Source organism: Malania oleifera, chromosome 1 (assembly GCF_029873635.1).
Source record: "Malania oleifera isolate guangnan ecotype guangnan chromosome 1, ASM2987363v1, whole genome shotgun sequence".
NCBI classification, from domain to species: domain Eukaryota; kingdom Viridiplantae; phylum Streptophyta; class Magnoliopsida; order Santalales; family Ximeniaceae; genus Malania; species Malania oleifera.
This window is the reverse complement of record NC_080417.1, coordinates 115,847,460-115,868,162: the sequence shown is the minus strand read 5'-3', so window position 1 is coordinate 115,868,162 and position 20,703 is coordinate 115,847,460. Positions and strand designations below refer to the sequence as shown.

Below are 20,703 nucleotides of genomic sequence, written 5' to 3'. Positions count from 1 at the left end.
ATCTATGACATGTATGAACTATTAAGAGGAAATATCTTAGTGGATGTAAATATAAATGTGAACAAGAGATCTAAAATTCATAAGTGTAAAGTTCTAGCCAAGTTAATGTATCTAATAGGTAAACCTAATTTCTAAACTCCATCTTAATATTTGTTGGTATTACCATATTAATGTTGGATGTTTCAATTTTTTTTTAAATTATTTAATATATATAAAACAGTAGTTGCTTTTTATTTTAATTAAATATACGTTTAATTTTATATATTAATTTTAATTTTTTTTAAATATTAACCACTACTTTAATGGTTTTGTATTTATGAGCTGGAAGTTATACTTAATTTTACCTATATAAACTGTGATACAACGTCATTTCAAGATAAGAGTTTTTTTTTTCTTCAAAATAACTTTATCTTCTACTCTTTTTTAAGATGTATATTTTGTTGGGTAACTAAATGATACTACATCTTCAATAGCTCTGATGTTTCTGAGTGCACACAAAATCGAGTCAACCGAGTAATCCTATAGGTCATGCGTGCAGTGATTATATGTATCAAGAAATGTTCTTCGTTAGCATGAAATTGATTTTAGGAGGGTGATCCTTCCATTCCCCAACTTCTAATAAGTATTTATGCTTTATTTAATTACAATATTATTAATAAATATATTTTTTTCTTTCTATTATATATATTTCCAACACTATCAAGAGGTCCATTGAACTTAAGTTACATACACAATGGACTAGCTACTCATTTTTCATCCCAAATCCTTTTATTTTCATTTCCAAAATTAGAATATGAGATTTTTAAAAGTAAAATTAAAAAAAAAAAATTCACGCGATCTAGTCACAAAGTATTCTTAAAATGAATCGAGTAAAGTAACTGATTCCATATCTACCCAAAGTAATTCTAATAATCTTTCTAATAATTTAGATTATTACCTTTAATCCTGATCAACCATAATTTAAAATCAAATATTATTACCTTTATTCCTGGTCAGCCATAATTTAAAATCAAATATTAAAAACAGGGAAAAAAAAAAGAAAGTCAACATTATTTTGAAGTTGACCTGCACCAACGCAAAAATTCTCCAAGGTAGCCCACTCAGTTGACTTGAACTTCAATTAAAGAGAAGATACGAACAAAGTCAAATAACTATTATAGCCCCCCGTCAATTTTAAATATCACACACCATCATTCTTTCGGGCAAGCAATCTTACACCATCATTCAAGATGCACAGGCTTTTTGGCCATTCCCCTAATATGGTTTGACCACCGAATGCCCAATTACCGTAATCGTTGACTCCAAACAGGACCACTCAAATCAAAACCTTAATTATTATTTAATTAATTTACTCATTTCCTCCCCTATATATCTCATCCTCTCCATAAATCACCCACCAACAAATGCTCCTTCAACATTAATTTCATCAATCCCCATTTCGAGTTTCTTCATATTTTTTAGCTAGCTTCTCCTGAGTTTTCTTTTCTTTTCCTTGTTTCATTTTCATGTTACCTTGCATTTCATGGATAGCAGCAGTGTGGAAATTCCTGAATACTTCGTCTGCCCTATAAGTCTTCAGATCATGAAAGATCCGGTGACCACCGTGACCGGCATCACCTACGACCGGAAAAGCATCGAGCTCTGGCTGTTCACCTGCGACACCACCACTTGTCCGGTCACCAAGCAGCGGCTGCCGCCGGACTCCGACCTAACCCCCAACCACACCCTCCGCCGTCTGATCCAAGCATGGTGCATGGAAAATGCATCCAACGGTGTTGATCAGATTCCCACTCCCCAAGCACCTCTCAGAAAATCCCATCTCCTGAAAATCCTACAAGATCTCCAAAACCCTAAGTTGCAGCTAAAAACCCTAAAAAGGCTGGAGTTGTTGGCCACGGACAACCAGAGCAACAGGAAGTACATGGCAGAAGCTGGCGTGGCTAATACCATGGCATCAATTATCGTAAATTGTCACAAGAAAGGGCAGATCTCGGGTCTCGACGAAGCTCTAAGGGTTCTCCATCTTGTTTTGACTAATTCACCGGCTGAAAGGGCAGTACTCCTCGACCCAAATGATCAAATTATCGACTCGTTGAGTTGGGCTTTAGGGTTGGAGATCTATAAGGATGTCGCGGCTAAAGGACATGCAGTACTAATATTGAAAGCACTCATGGAAACAGCGAGTGCTAATATACTAGAGAGGCTAAAACTAGAGTTCTATGATAGAATTTTAGGTGTCCTAGGGAATGAAAGATTAGGCTCTCAGAAGAGAATCATCAATACCGCTTTGCAAGTGTTATTAGATGCTTGTCCAAGGGGAAGAAACCGAATGGTGATGGTCGAAGCCGGGGCAGTTTTTAGGCTCATTGAGCTCGAGCTCGGCATGCCTGAGAAGAGAACCAGTGAGCTCATATTCGGGATATTGTTTCATTTATGCTCCTGTGCAGATGGGAGAGCTCAGCTCCTAAGTCACAGAGGCGGGATCGCCATGGTTTCGAGGAGGATTATGAGGGTGTCAGCAACTGTTGACGATCGAGGGATTTCAATTCTTTTGTTGATATGTAAGTTTGCGGGGACTCGGGCGGTGCTTAGGGAAATGTTGGTGGTTGGAGGAGTGGCAAAGCTTTGCATGGTGATGGAAGCGGACTGCGCTGCATATTTGAAAGATAGAGTATTGGAAATCCTTGCATTGCACTCTAGTGCGTGGAGAGACTCTCCTTGTTTTTCACGATGTCTACAAGGTATATATGCTAGCTAGCTAGGTTATACGAGGCCTTAAATTTGTTAACAACATTGGTGTTTAATTTTCAAGAATACATATATAGGGGTTTTTGTTTTGTATGTATTAATATTTTTTCCATGCTGGGACATACTCTTGCAAGGATTTTGGGTCCGAATAAATTAAAATATTTCTTACCTGTGGTGGTTGGCTCTTCCACAACCTTTCTTGATTTTTATTTGATTATGCAATAACATTCGAAAAGTTAGGATTTATGTATAGAATTCGACCCATATGCAATTAATTAGCTTTTTAAAAATACATATCTATGCACGCATATTTAGTACTTTTTCTTCTTTTAGAAGTAAAATCATTAATTGAAGTAATTAGTTTAGGATGTCTTGCAGAAATTATCAATGCACCTTATACAAATAAGTTTCATGTGCATTGATTACTTACGATATATATATATATATATATATATATATATGTTTTTTTTTTATTTAAAAAAAGAGGTAATATCATTAAAAAGAGAAAAATTCAAGTAAGATGTTTGGATTCTTTAATCAAGATAGCAGATGAAGGCGAGGATAGAATCACCCTCCCAATCAAAGAAAATATAAGAGAACTCTTCCCAATCCAAGGATGACAAAAGGGTATTGGACCTAGACCAACGAAACAAATTTGATAAACAACGGTCAAATACAATTGAAACTATGACGTAAATATTCTCCTTGAAGATCTCCCATTTCTTTTTTTCTAGATTTCCTAACATATAATTGCCGAAATTGCTGCTTTCATTCTTCTGAGACATACTTCAAGCTTTGAGACATTCCATGGGCTCCACCTAACTCCTCCCGAGCTTAACAACGGGTACCAGTCAGACACATTGTACTCGTACTTAATGCAAATTATTGATTTCCAAAAACCTTCGTCTTCCTTGCTGAACTGCCATATCCATTTCCCCAAAAGAGCTTTGTTCACCTTCTCAAGGTGTTTAATACCCAATCTATCACAGGATTTGGAGCGAGTGATTGAATTCCATTTTGCCAATGGATATTTAAATTTTTCATCTGTTCCTCTCCAAAGAAAATTTCTTTGCAACCTCTCTAAAGCTTGTGCCCCATATATATAGTTTATATTTCATAATTTGAGCATATTTATAATGTACACATCCATAAAATTAAGTACCAAGGAATGTTGGTTCTTGTAGTTGTTGGAGGAAAGTCTCAAGATTGTGTTCAAAATGTGTGACGCATTATTGGAAAATGAAATGAATCAATTTAATTTTTGAAAAAAGTATCAAACAAATGTAGGGTTGTCTTGAACAAACTTTGTTGGGTCAAACTAGATACTTATACTCAACAATTATTATAGTTACAGTACTTTCTTTGTTGATCGACCATATATGAAGTCAGAATTGAAAGTTCGACAACAATGTCATCGTAATGTGTGCTTATGTGTGTGGATGGGGGGGTTAAGCTCCTAAACACCAAAATAGTGCAAATATGTTTTTCCCTGCATCTACTTGAAGATATGCATGTTTAGGCTTGGAGGCCAAGTACTCTCCTTCCAAATAATCTTCTCAGTTCACATGCGCATACACAACCAAACAAACATTCGTTCATAGTTTGTTGTCTCTATAGAAGTTTGCACTCAGTATTATGCAATATATATATATATATATATATATATATATATATATATATTCACAAAAAGTCATAGAAATTGGTTGAAAGCATTTATCTCTCCATGTAAATTTAAAAAGTTTGTTTATATAAATTTGTATCAATAAAAATTATTATACTTTCCATGTCTACTTCAAAATATTTAAAACTAAATTATGTCCTAAAAAGTAGAACTAATCATAACAAAAGATTTTGGCTTCACTTGACCTTCTTAGATAGATTTTGTTTGAGCTTTTTTTGTATATATAATTTGATCATTCTTCTTGCATAAATCATTATGAATGAAAACATATACACTTGTGTAATCATGATTTTTTTTTTCTCTTTGTCTATTATTTTAAACGTATGCTAAATAAGGGAAGAAATTAAGCTAACAAGAAAAGAATGTTTCAACTTCATACCTTATTTGAGGTTTTTCCATAGTGTATATTGTTGTTCTTATTTGTCACACCAATCATCAAATGCATGGAATTTGCTTGAAGTTGTCGTCATGTGATATGAGGGCCACAAGTTCTAAGTATGAAAATAGCCTCTTGTAGAAATGTAAGATAATGTTGCATACCATAGACTGTTCGTGGTCCATCCTTTTCTTGAACTACCCCGCATACACAGATGTTTTGTACATAAGGCTACCCTTTTATGTTACCCATTTATAATTTAATTATATTGTTTTTATACATCTTTGACATTTATGCTATATCCCATTATGAATTATTATTTAGTTAATAGGGAAAATGTGGTTTAATAGTAAATTTCTTATTGAATTTTAAAAATTTATATATTTAAACTTTAAAATAATAAAAAGTAGACACCAAGAAAGGGTTGTAATTATGAATTAGTTACGAGTAGTTAGTAAACAATGTATGTTAGTTGTAATTAAATATTTAAAATTAGATATTAGTAAGACAATCAAATTTTTCTCTAATCAGCGAGACCTGAGGACGGAGGACGCTGATCCGTAGGTTTGGTATCGCACCAGTGGGTCTAAAGGGCTCATTAGTGGCTAGAATTCATATGTAATATAAAAAAATTAAAATTTTCCTATATTGTATGACTATGATTTAATCAATATTAATGTATTTATGCAAGGATATTTCAAGCAATTAAAAATTGAAATCAAAGTGGAAATTTTCAAATTTATCCATATTCTCATTCTCTCTTTCTTGGAAGGAAATGTTTGAAATTTTTATTCATGCCAATGGTACATAAACATCCCTGATTAATTGAACAAAAATTTCATAACTTGTTTGGTAGTTTCGTTTGACTAAATTTGAAAAGGGTAGCGGAATTATTTATGCCTATTGCCCATCTTCTCCTCTCTTTTTTTCTTTTTCTCCTTTAATGTTTCATCTTTATTTGCCATGAATTTTAGTCTTTTCTTTGTTTGGTTATTAATTTTTGTGCTTTCTTTAGCTAGCCTCTAGTCAAGCCTTTCTTCAATCTTCCCTCTGGCATGGATCTATGTTCTCTCATGTTTGTGGCATGTGTGTTCTACTCAAGCTGTACCGCTATAATTTCTGAACTTTTAAACCTCATAATTGAATTTTAAACTTTAATATCACTTGTACACCAACTATATTTATAGAAGCTAGGTGTACAATCACACCTATAAATCAACACAAAAATAAGGAAATAAATAATAATCCACATAACACTACAAGAAAACTGGTTATTAGTGACGGCTTTAAACTGTCACAAATAATAAAAGAATCATCACTAATACCATTAGTCACGGTTATATCAGTATTAGTAGTGGTTATAACTTTATCAGTAGATCTGCGGATACTAATAATTATTAGTGATAAATAATTCAAGCTGTCACTAATAATGTAGTATTAGTGATGGATGTCTTCCGTCATTAATATCAAAAGACCGTCACTATAAATCATACACATTCTCTACTCAAATTCGTCACTAAAGTCGAAGTATTAGTGACGGTGATTAAACCGTCACTAATGTTAAGCTTTTAGTGACGGTTATTAAAATTGTCACTAAAAGTTCATCCTGCTATCATTAGTAACATTTTTGCAAATCGTCACTAATACTTTGAAATAATTTTTTTTTTTGGGAAATTATTGTAAAAACCTGTAATTACATTGTGACATACATAAAATTAAACCAAGATTAATAAAATATTCATAAATTATTCAAAATTCAAATACAAATTATTTAAATTTCAAATATATATATATATACAAATACAAATTGAAATTAAAAAATAAAAAATAGTTCTGTTTAGGTAACAAAGAATACAGGAAAAGGAAAAGTTAAAGTTGTGTGCATCTAACCCTACTATAGTACCTGTCATCGTCGTAGTGGTGTGACAGTTGCAAACCCTACAAAATAATAATTATACAAGAAATTAGTATAAAATGTACGTTATAGTACTATATATATATATATATATATACACTATAATTAAATATGATTTGATAGCAAAATGATCGGACATTCGGACATAGTGTAAAAAATGATACAATCGTAAATAACTAAATTTGATTAGTCGAAAGTCACCTCACTCGGTTCGAACCTCATATGACCGAATTGTAAGCTAAGTTTATGTGCTAATTAGTTTGTTTATATTTTAACTTTACTTCTAAGTGGGGAAAAGCTCTGGGTATAATAACCCAAAAAATTAAGCAGGGTTTTATCAACGAACACAGAGAATTCGTCGACAAGAATACATGAGGGTCTCGTCGACGAGGTCACGTCTCGTTGATGAGAAGATACCAAGAGGGGGGTTTTAGCAGTTTGAAATTCGTTGACGATGGGTTCAGGTTCGTCGACGAACTTTCTTCATGGACTCGTTGACAAGATGACGTGTCTCATCGACGAATCCAAGGTTATAAATAGCTAAAACCTGGATTTTTTAGAAGAAAATTTGTGCAAAAAGATCCTTTCTCTTTCTCTCTCTAAAACGATCCTCTCCCCTTCTCTCTTCGATTCCGGCTCCTTTCATCGCCAATTCGACGATCCGAGGCCACCACGATACTCTTGGGAAAGTTTTCTTCAAGTCTGCCAGAGCGGATCGTTGGTGGCGTTGGTTTGAAATTCATCCTAATCTCAAGGTAAGACATTTTATTTAGTATTTTCCTTTCCCACAGTTATAAGAAATGTAGTAAACAAAGAAATACTGATATTTTGTTTTGGGAAATGTTGTTTTAAGGGTTTTGAACGGGGAACCCTGCGGGTGTAGGGCCAGAGTACAGTAGGAGATTTTGAAAATTAGGTAAGAGAAATATGCTATGCTAGGGAATTTTTAGAATGTTTAACAAAAGATTATGTATGTATATTTACAAGCATGTTGTTCAGTTATTTTCCCAGAATTTCATGAGTACTATTATTCTAGAGACATTACATATATGAAGCATAAGATTTTAATTACACAGTTTTGTGGCCTGAGTTTATCATAGTTTAATATGTTGATTATGAAATCTTACAGATATCCAGTTATACAGTTTATTAGCAGAAAGTAAGATTTACAACATTTTTCAGAATAACATGATTTCTAAATCATAACACTCAGACAGATATTATAGATATTACAGAAAGATATTACAAACATAAATTATAGATTTTCCAGACATATATTACAGATATTTCAGAAAGAAATTACAGATATTACAAACAGATATTACAGATAGATATTTTAGATATTACAACTCAAATTTATAGTGTTATGGTTGCTTTGAAATCATGTTAAAATAGCAAGATAAGTATATATATATATATATATATATATATATATTAGTATTACACAGTATCATATCCCTGTGGAAATTTCAAATAGATATAGACAGCAGAGCACAGTACCATTGCTATTACAGATAGAGTGCAACCATATAACTCAGATAGTATGTGGATTCCGTCTAACCGTGCCAGAAGAGATTGCAGTCTCCTTAGTGAGCTGGGTTGAGGTGGCTAGTTAGACGATGTTATATTTGGAGATTGCCCAGAGAGGTTACAGTGGGTTAGCGTGATGGATGTTAGAGACAGATTGACTTTCCTGGTAGGCCAACCAGAGTAAGTCCAACTTATGGGCCACACAATCCTATTATGAAGGATTAAATCATGACGTACAAATCTCAGGGTGTGACAACCCGAATAATAATGGGATTTAAATAATAAAGAGGAATTGAAATGGAAACAGTAACAGAAGGAGTTCGTGTTCGTCGATGACATTACACTTTGGAAGGAATAACCGAAGAAAATTATCAGGGCCTTGTCGACGAACACAGGGGATTCGTCGACGAGGGTATAAGAGGACCTCGTTGATGAAGATAAGATTCGTAGACGAGAAGATGCCGAGAGAGGGTTTTAGGGAAGTCTGAAATTCGTCGACGAAGGTGCAGGTTCGTCGACGAGCTTTCTACAGGACTTGTCGATGAGGTGACGTGTCTTGTCAACGAATCTAGTCCTATAAATATCAAAAACCCGGATTTAAACATCAAAATTTAGAAAAATCTCTCTCTTTCTCTTTCTTTCTCTCTCTCTCCCTTTCTCTATTCGGTTTCTCTCCCTTCTCTCTTCGATTTCGGCTCCATTGCTCACCGGATCGACGGTCTGAAGCCACCACGACGCTCTTGGAGAAGTTCTCTACATATCTGTCGGAGCGGATCGTGGGTGGAACTCCGTTGAAAATCATCCCTGAGTTGAGGTAAGGCTTTTTAAGCCAAATTTAATCTTACGGTAGTTATATGAAATGATATACACGTGAAAATACTAAAGTTTAGTATTGGGAGTTTTCATTTTTAGGGTATTGATTAGGGAATCCTACAGGTGTGAGGCTAGAATTTATAAGGGTTTTTCTCAGTAGCGAGGTAAGGGAATAAACTAAAGTAGTTATTTTCCATGCAAATTATTATTATGTATGAGTAAACTTATTTTTAGGAAAGCGTATTATATCTGTAAATTAAAAAGGAAATGCACGTTTGAGAAAATACTATTATTATGTTGAAATGTATATATATGCATGAGATTCCAGAAATTATGATTTTTAGAATACAATGTATAACTTTATACAACAAATGTGTGGCATGAATATTATTTTACGTGAAATGTATTACGATGTGAGTTTGTTATGAATGAAGCATGTTTTCAGGAATATGAAATGTTACAGTATAAATAATGTTGAAAATACATGATAATTGATTTATTTTCAAAATGATATGTATGAGATATTCGGCGCAAGGCTGTGTTTTACGTATGATTTCGGCACGAGGCCATTTTTTAATGAAATGTTCGGCGTGAGGCCGTATTTATGAGATGTCCGGCGCGAGGATGTATTTATGAAATGTTCAGCGCGAGGCTGTAATTATGAAATGTTCGGCGCGAGGCTGTATTTATGAAATGACTTCAGCGCGAGGTCGTATTTATGAAATTATGAAAAATGCTATAATATCATGTATTATATGTTATCAGAATCCGGATGTTAGTTTAGTTCAATTCAGGAGCACAGTACCATATCTTATAGATCAAATACTATGATCAGATTGGTGCTAACCGCCCCACGAGGGGGTGGGAGATGGATAGTCGATGTGACTTTCAGTAGAGTGTGGACGTCCACCTGGCAGTCCGAACCAGGGTGTGGTGGGCCTATTGTACTTACAGACATTTTTGACTCGGCAGTGGTCGACCAGCCATTGTCGAGTCCTACCTTCAGGCTGCACAAGCCGTCATGGGGTACATGACATCAGCTAGCCATTCGTCCTGGGTATGTTTTCAATATTATCAGTTATAACAGATGTTTTATGTACCATATGATTGATTAGCAAATATAAAAGTATATGATGATTCGGTATGATATGATTAACGTTTACAGAAATATGAAATGTACTCTCTATGTATAATTGCCTTAAATGTTCATACTGTCACACAACTGTATTTAGTTTATTTTCCCTTACTGAGAAGTGTCTCACCCTCGAACTTAATTAATTTTTCAGGAAACCCAGAGAGACCGGCGGGTCAAGGCCGCCGTTGAGTGAGTTGAGCTCCCCTACTAGAAGGGTAAGCGTTGATCTAGGATCAGGAGATTTTTTTTGTATAATCCTAGGTCTATTTTGATGTTTTAGAGGTTGTATATAAATACAGTATTTTGGTGATGTAGTAAACTCTGGTATTATGTATATTACGGTTTTGAGAATGTGATTTATATTTACTGTTGCGTAGGTTTCCGCTGTGAATGACAGGTGTCCTCGTTACCCACGGGTTCGGGTTGATTTTTATTTTATTTTATTTATTATGTTTCATTTTATATTAAGATTTTTGAGGTCGTCACACAAGGTATATAAGAAGTTCCTATGTACAGCTATATCATACAATAGTAGTTTATATTATCATACTAGTAGTATGTACAAATAGTAAACTCAGATACACAATCGTATTTTAAACTACGTGACATGTGTTTTGTATAGTATATCAGCTTACTCATTTTATAGTATTGGTATTATTTCAGTATATTAAATGTACAACTCAGCCGCCACACACTAGTGATATCATATTTCCTCTTATTGAGTGTTGTCTCATCCTAGTGACTTACTATTTTTCAGGAGATCCAGTTAGGCGAGCAGATCAGGTTCGCGGGTAAAGGTTACCTTGCGCTGCCCTTACTGGGAGGGTAGGTGTATCATTTGTGCCAGTGAGTTGGGGTAGATCCTAGGTTTTTGATGTTGTCACTAGGTATTTTGTATTGTAAATATACTTGAGAATATTATAGCTTTCTAATATTGTATATATGATAGCTTACAGTTTCTTGTATATCGCTGCTTAGGTGTATATGACATATAGAGTTTCTTTGATGCTTCCTTAAGCCTAATATATTTTTCAGTAGTATTTTAGATAGATGGTATTTATGAAAAAAAATGTTATATAAGTAGCAGGTCATTACACTCGTGGAGGAGTTTTTGGGGACCGTCAGATCCGGAACGTCCAATTCGATGTGACGAATGTGTCGCGACTGACCGAACTCGGTTTGGACCTCGTTTACCTGAATTGGACACTTGAGTGGTTAAAATAAACTAAGTTTACTAAGTTTTTTTCTATTATAACTGCTCTTCTAAGTGGGGAAAAAGCTATCGAGGAGGAGTTTTTGGGGACTGTCAAATCTGGCATGTCCAGTTCGATGTGATGGACGTATCAGGACTAACCGAGCTTGGTTTGGACCCGATATGCCCTAATTGGACACTTGGGTGGTCAATACATATGACAGGAGATAGAACAAAGTTCATGTCCCTAGTTCAAAAAGCTAGTGGATATGTGACCTTCGGTGACAATGCCAAAGGTAAAATCGTTGGTATAGGTAAAATTGGTAAAGAGCCCTCACTTATTATCGATGATGTTTTGTTAGTGGATGGACTAAAAAATAATATTTTAAGTATAAATCAACTTAGTGACAAAGGTCATGACATAATCTTTAAGAAAGATAAGTGTATAGTTCAAGACCTTAAAAATCATGAAATTCTATTCATAGCCTATGGAGTAAACAAGTATATTGTATAAACCTAGAAAACTTAGTCTCTCAAGATGTAACATGTTTGGCTGCCATAAATGAAGCTAGTTGGCTTTGGCATAGAAGGTTAGGACATGCAAGCATGGACTTATTATCAAACCTATCTAGAAAGAACTTAGCTAAAGGTTTACCAAACACAAAGTTCATTAAAGATAAAATTTGTGATACTTGCCAACTTGGGAAAAAAATCAAGACAAGCTTTAAAAAGAAGAAACATATATCAACTAGTAGACCCTCAAAACTTATACATTTGGATTTGTTTGGTCTAACTAGAACTCAAAGTTTAGGAGGTAAGCAATATACTTTTGTAATACTTGATGACTATTCTAGGTTTACTTGGGTATTGTTTTTAGCCTCCAAGGATGAAGCTTGTAATATGTTGATAAATCTATGCAAGAAACTTCAAAATGAAAAAGGATATAATGTCTCAAACATAACAAGTGATCAAGGAAGAGAATTCAACAACAAAATGTTGATAAATTTTGTAATGATCATGGAATTAGTCATAATTTCTCAGCACCTAGAACTCCATAACAAAATGGAGTTGTTCAAAGAAAAATAGACCTCTTCAAGAAATGGCAAGAACAATGTTAAATGAACACAATTTACCAAAATACTTTTGGGTTAAAGCCATGAATACCGCATACTATGTAATCAATAAAGTATCAATAAAATCAAAATTAAATAAAACACCATATGAACTTTGGAAAGAGAGAAGGCCTAACATTTCGTACTTTCATGCGTTTGGTTGCAAATGCTTTGTATTAAATGATAAAGATGTGTTAGGAAAATTTGATGCAAAAGTTGATGAAGGAATATTCTTGGGGTATTCATTAAAAAGCAAAACTTTTAGAATATACAATAAAAGGACCCTTACTATTGTTGAATCAATTTATATAACATTCGATGAAGAAAATCCTTTCAATAAGACAACAAAAGCTGAAGAAGTTCAAAATGCTAAAAAATTAGAAGACTTAGAAATTGTTGAAGCAAAAGAAGAAAAATATATAAATAAAAATCAAATAATGATGTTGTTGAAAATACTGAATTACCAAAAGAATGGAAATATGTAAGATATCACCCTAAAGATCAAATAATCGGAGAACCTACTAGAGGAGTAACTACTAGATCATCATTAAAGAACTTATGTAACCACTATGCATTTTTATCACAAGAAGAACCTATAACATATAGAAGAAGCTTTAAGTGATGATTTTTGGATAATAGCTATGCAAGAAGAATTAAACTAATTTGAAAGTAAAGTATGGAAGTTAGTTCCTAGACCTGATGACCACTCAATAATCAGAACTAAATGGGTATTTAGGAATAAAAATATGAAAATAACATAGTTGTAAGAAATAAAGTAAGACTTGTAGCTTAGGGATACAATCAAGAAGAAGGAATAGACTACGATGAGACTTTTGCTCTTGTAGCAAAAATGGAAGCTATTAGGATGTTATTAGCATATGCATCTCATAAAGAATTCAAATTATATCAAATGGATGTAAAAAATGATTTTCTAAATGGTTTTATAAAAGAAGAAGTTTATGTGGAACAGTCTCCTGGTTTTGAGGACATAAAGCATCCTGATCATGTATTTAGATTAACTAAAGCATTGTATGAACTAAAACAAGCTCCTAGAGCTTGGCATGAGAGATTGATCAAATCCTTATTAGAAAATGGCTTCTCAAGAGGAAAGGTGGATAGCATCTTATTCATTAAAACCAAAAATAAATACATGTTAATTATACAAATCTATGTGGATGATATTATATTTGGTCCAACAAATGAAGAATTATGTAAGGAATTTGAAAAGTGTATGCAAAATGAGTTTGAAATGAGTATGATGAGAGAATTAAATTACTTCCTAAGTTTACAAATTAAGCAAGCTAAAAATGGAACATTTATAAATCAATCAAAATATATAAGAGATATGCTTAAAAGGTTTGATATGGAAGGAAGCAAACCCATAGGGACACCTATGAGTACTTAAACAAGCCTCGACAAAGATGAAAAAGGGAAACCGGTAAATATGAAATACTATAGAGGTATGATACGAAGTTTACTATATCTAACGACAAGTAGGCTCGATATAATGTTTAGTGTTTGCATGTGTGCATGTTTTCAATCAACACCTAAAGAATCACATCAAATAGCTGTTAAAAGAATTCTAAGATACTTAATAGGAATAATAGACTTAGGTCTTTGGTATCCTAAGGACATCGAGTTCAAAATGATTAGCTATTTGGATGCCGACTATGCAAGGTGTAAGATAGATAGAAAAAGTACAAGTGGAGCTTGCCACTTTCTAGGACAGTCTCTTGTCTTTTGGTTTTCCAAGAAAAAAAATTTCATAGCCTTGTCAACTGCTGAAGGTGAGTATGTGGCAGCCGATAGTTGTTGTGCAAAAACACTCCATATGAAACAACAATTAAAAGATTTTAATTTAGAGTACTCAGTCATACCAATTGAGTGTGATAATACTAGTGCAATAAACATATCTAAAAATCCAATATCACACTCAAGTACTACATATATTGATATAAGACATCATTTTTTAAGAGATCATGTGCAAAAAGAGGATATTATACTTGAATTTGTGAATAAAATTGACCAATGGGCAGATATTTTCACAAAACCTCTACGAGAAGACAAATTTATATCTATAAGAAGAGAACTTGGATTGTTAGACAGTTGAGAGGTTGTGTGAAGACCTAATTTTAAAAAGAGAAAAAAGGTTCAGCCGACTGACCACGAGTCCAGTCGACTGACTGATGGAAACAAATTTTAAAAGAGAACAAGGGTCAATCAATTGACCATGAGTCCAATCAACTAAATGATAGATCTTAAAATAAAATCTAAGCACTAAACCCTAACATTTCGAGCAATCAGTCAACTGACCCTATTTTTCCTCTCCCGTATCTTCACTCCTCTTCGATCTTCAACACTCCAAACTCTAAACACCTCCAATTAATCTTCGAGCATCATCATCCAAAATCATTCCCCCACAAAAATCTAGGGTTTTACCCATTTGATTTTTCATTGAAATTCAAGATGCCAAGAACAAAAACAATTTGGCATTAGACTTCCTCACAAGCTTCTAAGGACTCCTCCATTGAACAATGGCTTGTCACTTCAAATGCCGAGAGTATCTATAGAAATCATCTCTGTTCAGTAGATCCAATTTTGGGTAAAATTTTTTATACTTCCTTTTTTCATAGAAAAATTTTCCCCATACTCTATCAATGTTCAATGATTTGGGTTAGAAAAATTTTGTTACCTATCAAGCCAAAGGCCACTTCCCTAAACTTGTGAAAATTTTCTATGCTAATTTGGTTAAAGGAGACTCCGTAATTACTACCAAAGTAATAGGCAAGTCAATTGCTCTTACACTTGAAACCTTGGCCAATATCTTCAACATAAGCCAAGGAGATTTTGAATGTCCCCACTTTGGATCATCATGGATAATGGAACAAGGATTTACTCCCAAAGAATTTCTTCAATTAATCATGGCTAACAAACCTGTTTCGTTAAAAAATCCTCCATTATAAAAGCATATGAACCTCCAAGCCCAGATAATCCAAAAGATCATCACATACAATATCCTCCCTCGGGCTGGTTTTTATGCTCATATCTCGTACCTGGACTGCTTTGTGCTATGGTGTTTGCTCAAAGGCAAGAAACTTGACTTGTCAAGCTTAGTTCTTAAGTAGATGATATCCCGTATTGAGGCTTTCCTAGTCATTCTTCCTTATGAAGGAATTTTGAATCTGATCTCCACTCATCTATATGTTTCCTCACCTACCCATTATGATTTTTTTTTTTTTAAATTCTACTACACTCAAGAAAATGAAATATGAAAAATATGAGCACGGTTGGTTTCTCAAGGGTAGTGGAAGGCAAAGGCAAGCTCTTGAATCTTCCTTTTTATCATCAATTCACCACCTTCGTCTATGACATGAAATCTAGACTCCAATCTCTTCAAGAGAATTTTTCTTCTCTTCAGACCAACTATTCATCCCTTGATTGGCAACTTGGTCATATTGAAAAGAATTTGGCTAGTTCTTCATGCAATACAGATCCTATGGATATTAGCTCTGCTCCTACAAGTGATAATGCCAGTGATGGAGAAGAAGATACAACTGAAGAAGAGGAAGAAGGTGATGATGAAGGCACTAGAGAAGATGAAGAAGATGCAGCTAATGATGATGATAATGTTGTAGATGATTGATTTTTATTGCTCTTTATGCTTTGTATCTCAATTTCATGATACTATGTTTCTATGTTTTATTTGTTTTATATCCCTCGATGGTTTTTTTGACACTTTTGTATGCATCCGGATGAATATGATTATTTATTTTGTGCTTTCAAGTGTCTGCATTTGACTTTACTTTAATACTTTTTGATTAATGTCAAAAGGGGGAGAAAAGTCTTGGAGCAAAAATGAATATAACATTGAGATATATTGTTAACCTTAAGGATAAGATATAATATGATGCTATGTGATATGAGATATAATATGGTGTTATGTGATATGGGATATAATATGATGCTATGTGACATGAGATATAATATGATGCACGCTATGCAATATGAGATATAATATGATGTTATGTGATATGAGATATAATATGATGCATGCTATGCGATATGAGATATAATATGATGCTATGTGATATGAGATATAATATGATGCTATGAGATATGATTTTTTTTTCAAACATTGTTACAAGTATGCTTATTGTAAGGGGAAGTCTTATCAAGGTTCACTCATTTTTTTACTCCTTATTTGTCATCATCAAAAAGGGGGAGATTGTTGCCCTAGTAAGGCTTACGAATCTTATTTTGATGATAACAAATCATTGGAATTTAACAAGTGTTGGTTAAAGTGATCATTGTTTCAGGAAACAAACATATAAGCCTAGTAAGGCTTACGAATCTTATTTTGATGATAACAAATCAATGGAGTTTAATAAGTGTTGGTTAAAGTGATAATTGTTTCAGGAAACAAACATACAAGTTCAAGATTGAGTGTTTACAATGCTCACAAGGCTTATCAAAGGAGAAAGTTTATACTCCAAAGAAAATCAAATGAAAGCTTATCGGATATTGAAGTTTGGATTTAAAGAGAGATGAAAGCTCAATGAATATTGAAGCATAGACAACACTAATGAAGCTTGAAGCATATTGAAACATGAAGTTAAGATGGACTCAAAGAAATTAAAAAAGCATGAAGACTTAGTGCTTAAAGTGTTTACGTTTAAGAAGTCTTATGTAAGTACTTCATTCAATATTAATATGAAAATATGAAGCTCTTTAGGATCCATTATAGACTTAGAGACCAATTTTTGAAAATCTCATAAAATGATTTTTGAAGTTACATTTGAGTTTTTCAAAAATTAAGGATTCAAAGTATTGAAAAATTAAAAATTGTGAAAATTTGACAGCTCAGCCGACTGACCAGAAAGCCCAGTCAACTGAAAATTTTTTAACATAATTTTTGCTCAGATAGAATGTACTCAGTTGATTGACCCAGCCGACTGAACCCAAATAGAATAGGCCCAGTCGACTATCCTGTAGAAATTTCAAATTTTAAATAGCAACAGAAAATTTCCAAAAATAAGTTTTTGAATTCTAAACATTATAAAAACTTGGGAAACACTCCAAGAGGAGTGGGAAACAAGGAATTACTCTCTAGAACTCTATAAATACTTCCTAAACTCAAGGATTTTTTACATACCAAGCAATACAATCAGCATTCAAGCATTCATATTGAAAACTCTTCTAAAGCCCTCTCTTGATAAAAATCTTGCTAAAGAATACTACTGATATTCTGATGATTAAAAGCCTACGGTTCTTGATTTGCTACTGCATTTCTCAATTCCAAGAAAAAACCTCTTCTGATATTCATTCTTGAGCTTAATATTGTCTATTTGATATTTTATTTGAAGTATATTAGTACTCTAACTTGTACTAATCAACTCTATTTTGAGAGTGTTTCTGTACACCCAGAATTTGTTCTTGTTCTTGTAGTTCTTTAACGGTTCAAGGTTGGTTGGATCGTTGTATTGAGCGTGGGGTATCGCTTGGAGAGTGGGCTCCACCCTAATTGAAGGAGGGATTGTAATGGTTTGTTCCGCCTGGAAAGGAACGGTATAGTGGAATCCTTAGGTGGTCTTGCTTAAGGCGATGACGTAGGCTGGGTATAAGCCAAACCTAGTAAAAATCTCGGTCTCACTGTTTACCCTTTCTCTTTAAATTTCTGCATATATAAGTTGTGTGGTGTGTATTTGAGTGTAGGAAGCTAAAAGCTGAGATTGAGAAGACTTTTAATATAGGAGAGTACGTTGATTAATTTTTTGCGAAAACCTTAAAGGGAGTACGTTGATTAATCGTTTGTGGAAACCTTAGTTAAAAGGAAGCAAATAAAATTTTAAACAGGGCTTTAATTAAAATCAATAAAGGGCTTTCATTCAAACTCTACTTTGATTTTTTGTAAACGCTGAATATTGCGAAGTGCTGCAGCTTATACATTGTTATTTTGATTGGTTGATTAATTGATTGTGTGGTTGGTTGATTAATTGATTGTTTGGTTGGTTGATTGATTGTCATTGAATTGTGTTGATATTGAATTTTGGGTATATCAAATTAAGAATTTAAATTAAACAGTATATCAAATTAAGAATTTAAATTAAACAACTCTTGTGTGTTTGCTGAATTTACTAAAGGTTGTGAATTTGTAAAAAAGACTTAAAAAAAACTTTTAAAACCCAATTCACCCCCCTCTTAGAACTACACCTTAGTTTTCAAATTTTTTGGGGACCATCAGATCCTGCACATCAAGTTTGATGTGACAAACATGTCGGGACTAATCGAGCTAAGTTTGGACCTCGTATGCCTGAATTGGACACTTGGGTTGTTAAATTCAAATAAGTGTACTAAGCTCGCCTCCAAGGGTGAAATTTTCAATTAGCATGGAGTTTTTGGGGACCGTCAGATCCGATATGTCTAGTTCGATGTGACGGACATGTCGGGGCTGACCGAGTTTGATTTGGACCTCGTATGCCCGATTTAGACACTTGGATGGTTAAATTGTACTAAGTTTACTATGTATTTTTCCATTATAACTTCCCTTCTAAGTGGGAAAAAAGCTCTCGGGGTGGAGATTTTGGGACCGTCAGATCTGACACGTTCAGTTCAATGTGACAGACATGTCAGGACTAACCGAGCTAGTTTTGGACCTTGTAGTTGATGTAGGATGGGAATGGTCGATCTATGTCTTACGATTCAACCCCCACACAAGCACATACACTTAAACACTTTAATTTAAGAATTTAATTATCCGAACATAAACACAATAAATCATGCTTTATTTCACATGTTCAAGGATTTTCAAAAGGTGTATGACTGGTCCAGCAATTAAGTCCCAATTGGTTCTTTCACAAAGGAATCAAGTTATATGCTGAAAAGTTGTTATTTCAAATATTCAAGAATAAAAGTTCTATGTTAGCAAACTATTCATACAATTGATTTTAACTAGCTAGTACTAATATTACAATTTATGGATCAAATGGGCTATTCAAAGATGTGATTTTAATCTACTAGTAATGGTTTAGAAAATATAGAAAAGGATTCAAACACAAGTACTGAAGTTACCAAGAGATTGGTTTGGATGACTTGACGTTGTTCCACACGTAGTTAGATCATACCATAGGTCCTTTGTACAAGATTTGAATCACAAGATGAATGCAACAATGAAGTGTAGATGATGACCTTCGTGTGGGTGTATGAAGATGTTGGCCGTGTGGTGTTGATGGGGGCAGTGAAAGTATTAGATGGAGGAGGGGTTGATGGAATCATTGGATAGTTTAGTGGTCTCTCACCTCTTGATCTCCAGAGAGAACATCGTAGCCTCACACTACTCAATCATTAAAAGAGGAACAAGCTTTACAAGCTCAAGCAAAGAGATGCTTCTTCAATATTCAACTTCAACTTCATGTATATTGTTCTTACAATAAGAAGGCTATTTATAGGTATAGCGTAGGAGACAAAGCACTAAACACTCAACAACTCTTAACAACTTTCAACAACAATTAACCTAACACAATTAATACTTACTAAAAAATTAGAAACTCCAACTTATAAGCACACAAGTCAAGCTTAGTTGTCTTACATTATTACAATTCAAAATTAAAATTTAAATATATTCTAAAAGGAAGGCCAAAACCGCGGGATCCATTGGAGCCATGTGGGGCCCACGTGGATTTTGAGTTAGACTTTGCTTCAATACTTCACTTAGGTCTTCAAGCATGGTCTTCGAGCACCTAATAATCTTGAAATAACATATCCACGAAAAATATAAATTAACACAATAGCAAAGTCTTCACATAAAAAAAGTCTTCCATCAAAGAAGTATAAGATCTTCAATTAATCTCATGTGTTCTTGCAAAATAGATATAAACAATAGTGGATATCTGGAGGTCGTCCACTTGTCACCATGTCAACAGAGGAGTTAACATCGGGAGGTTGTCCATGTGTCATCATATCAGTAAAAGGGATACATAAGGCATATTGATCCCCATCATCTCTCCTGGGCCCAAAAGAATTCTTCCCCAAAGAATTAGAGGTGATGTATTGGGAATACAACTTTGAGGTGCAATGAAGGAGGTCTTCTTTAAGTATCCATCTCCTCTCAGAAAGTGGCTTGTCTCTCCACTTGACAAAGAACTTTTGATATGATCCTACTCGTGTGAACTTTAGCTTGTCATCCAAGATTACATCAAGATACT

The 20,703-nt window shown here is 33.9% G+C and overlaps 1 protein-coding gene across 1 annotated transcript; it reads left to right on the top strand.

Moving 5' to 3' along the window:
- Positions 1 to 1,522: 1,522 nt before the first annotated feature.
- On the top strand, positions 1,523 to 16,145 carry LOC131148394 (E3 ubiquitin-protein ligase PUB23-like). The gene is made up of 2 exons (XM_058098103.1): positions 1,523 to 2,741; positions 15,994 to 16,145. The coding sequence occupies exons 1-2, from the start codon at positions 1,523 to 1,525 to the stop codon at positions 16,143 to 16,145; spliced, it is 1,371 nt and encodes a 456-aa protein (XP_057954086.1).
- Positions 16,146 to 20,703: the final 4,558 nt, after the last annotated feature.

Coding starts and splice junctions, on each gene's coding strand:
- LOC131148394 (XM_058098103.1), top strand. CDS start 1,523: ATGGATAGCAGCAGTGTGGAAATTCCTGAATACTTCGTCTGCCCTATA. Junction 2,742..15,993: donor TTTTTCACGATGTCTACAAG/GTATATATGCTA, acceptor CATGCAATACAG/ATCCTATGGATATTAGCTCT.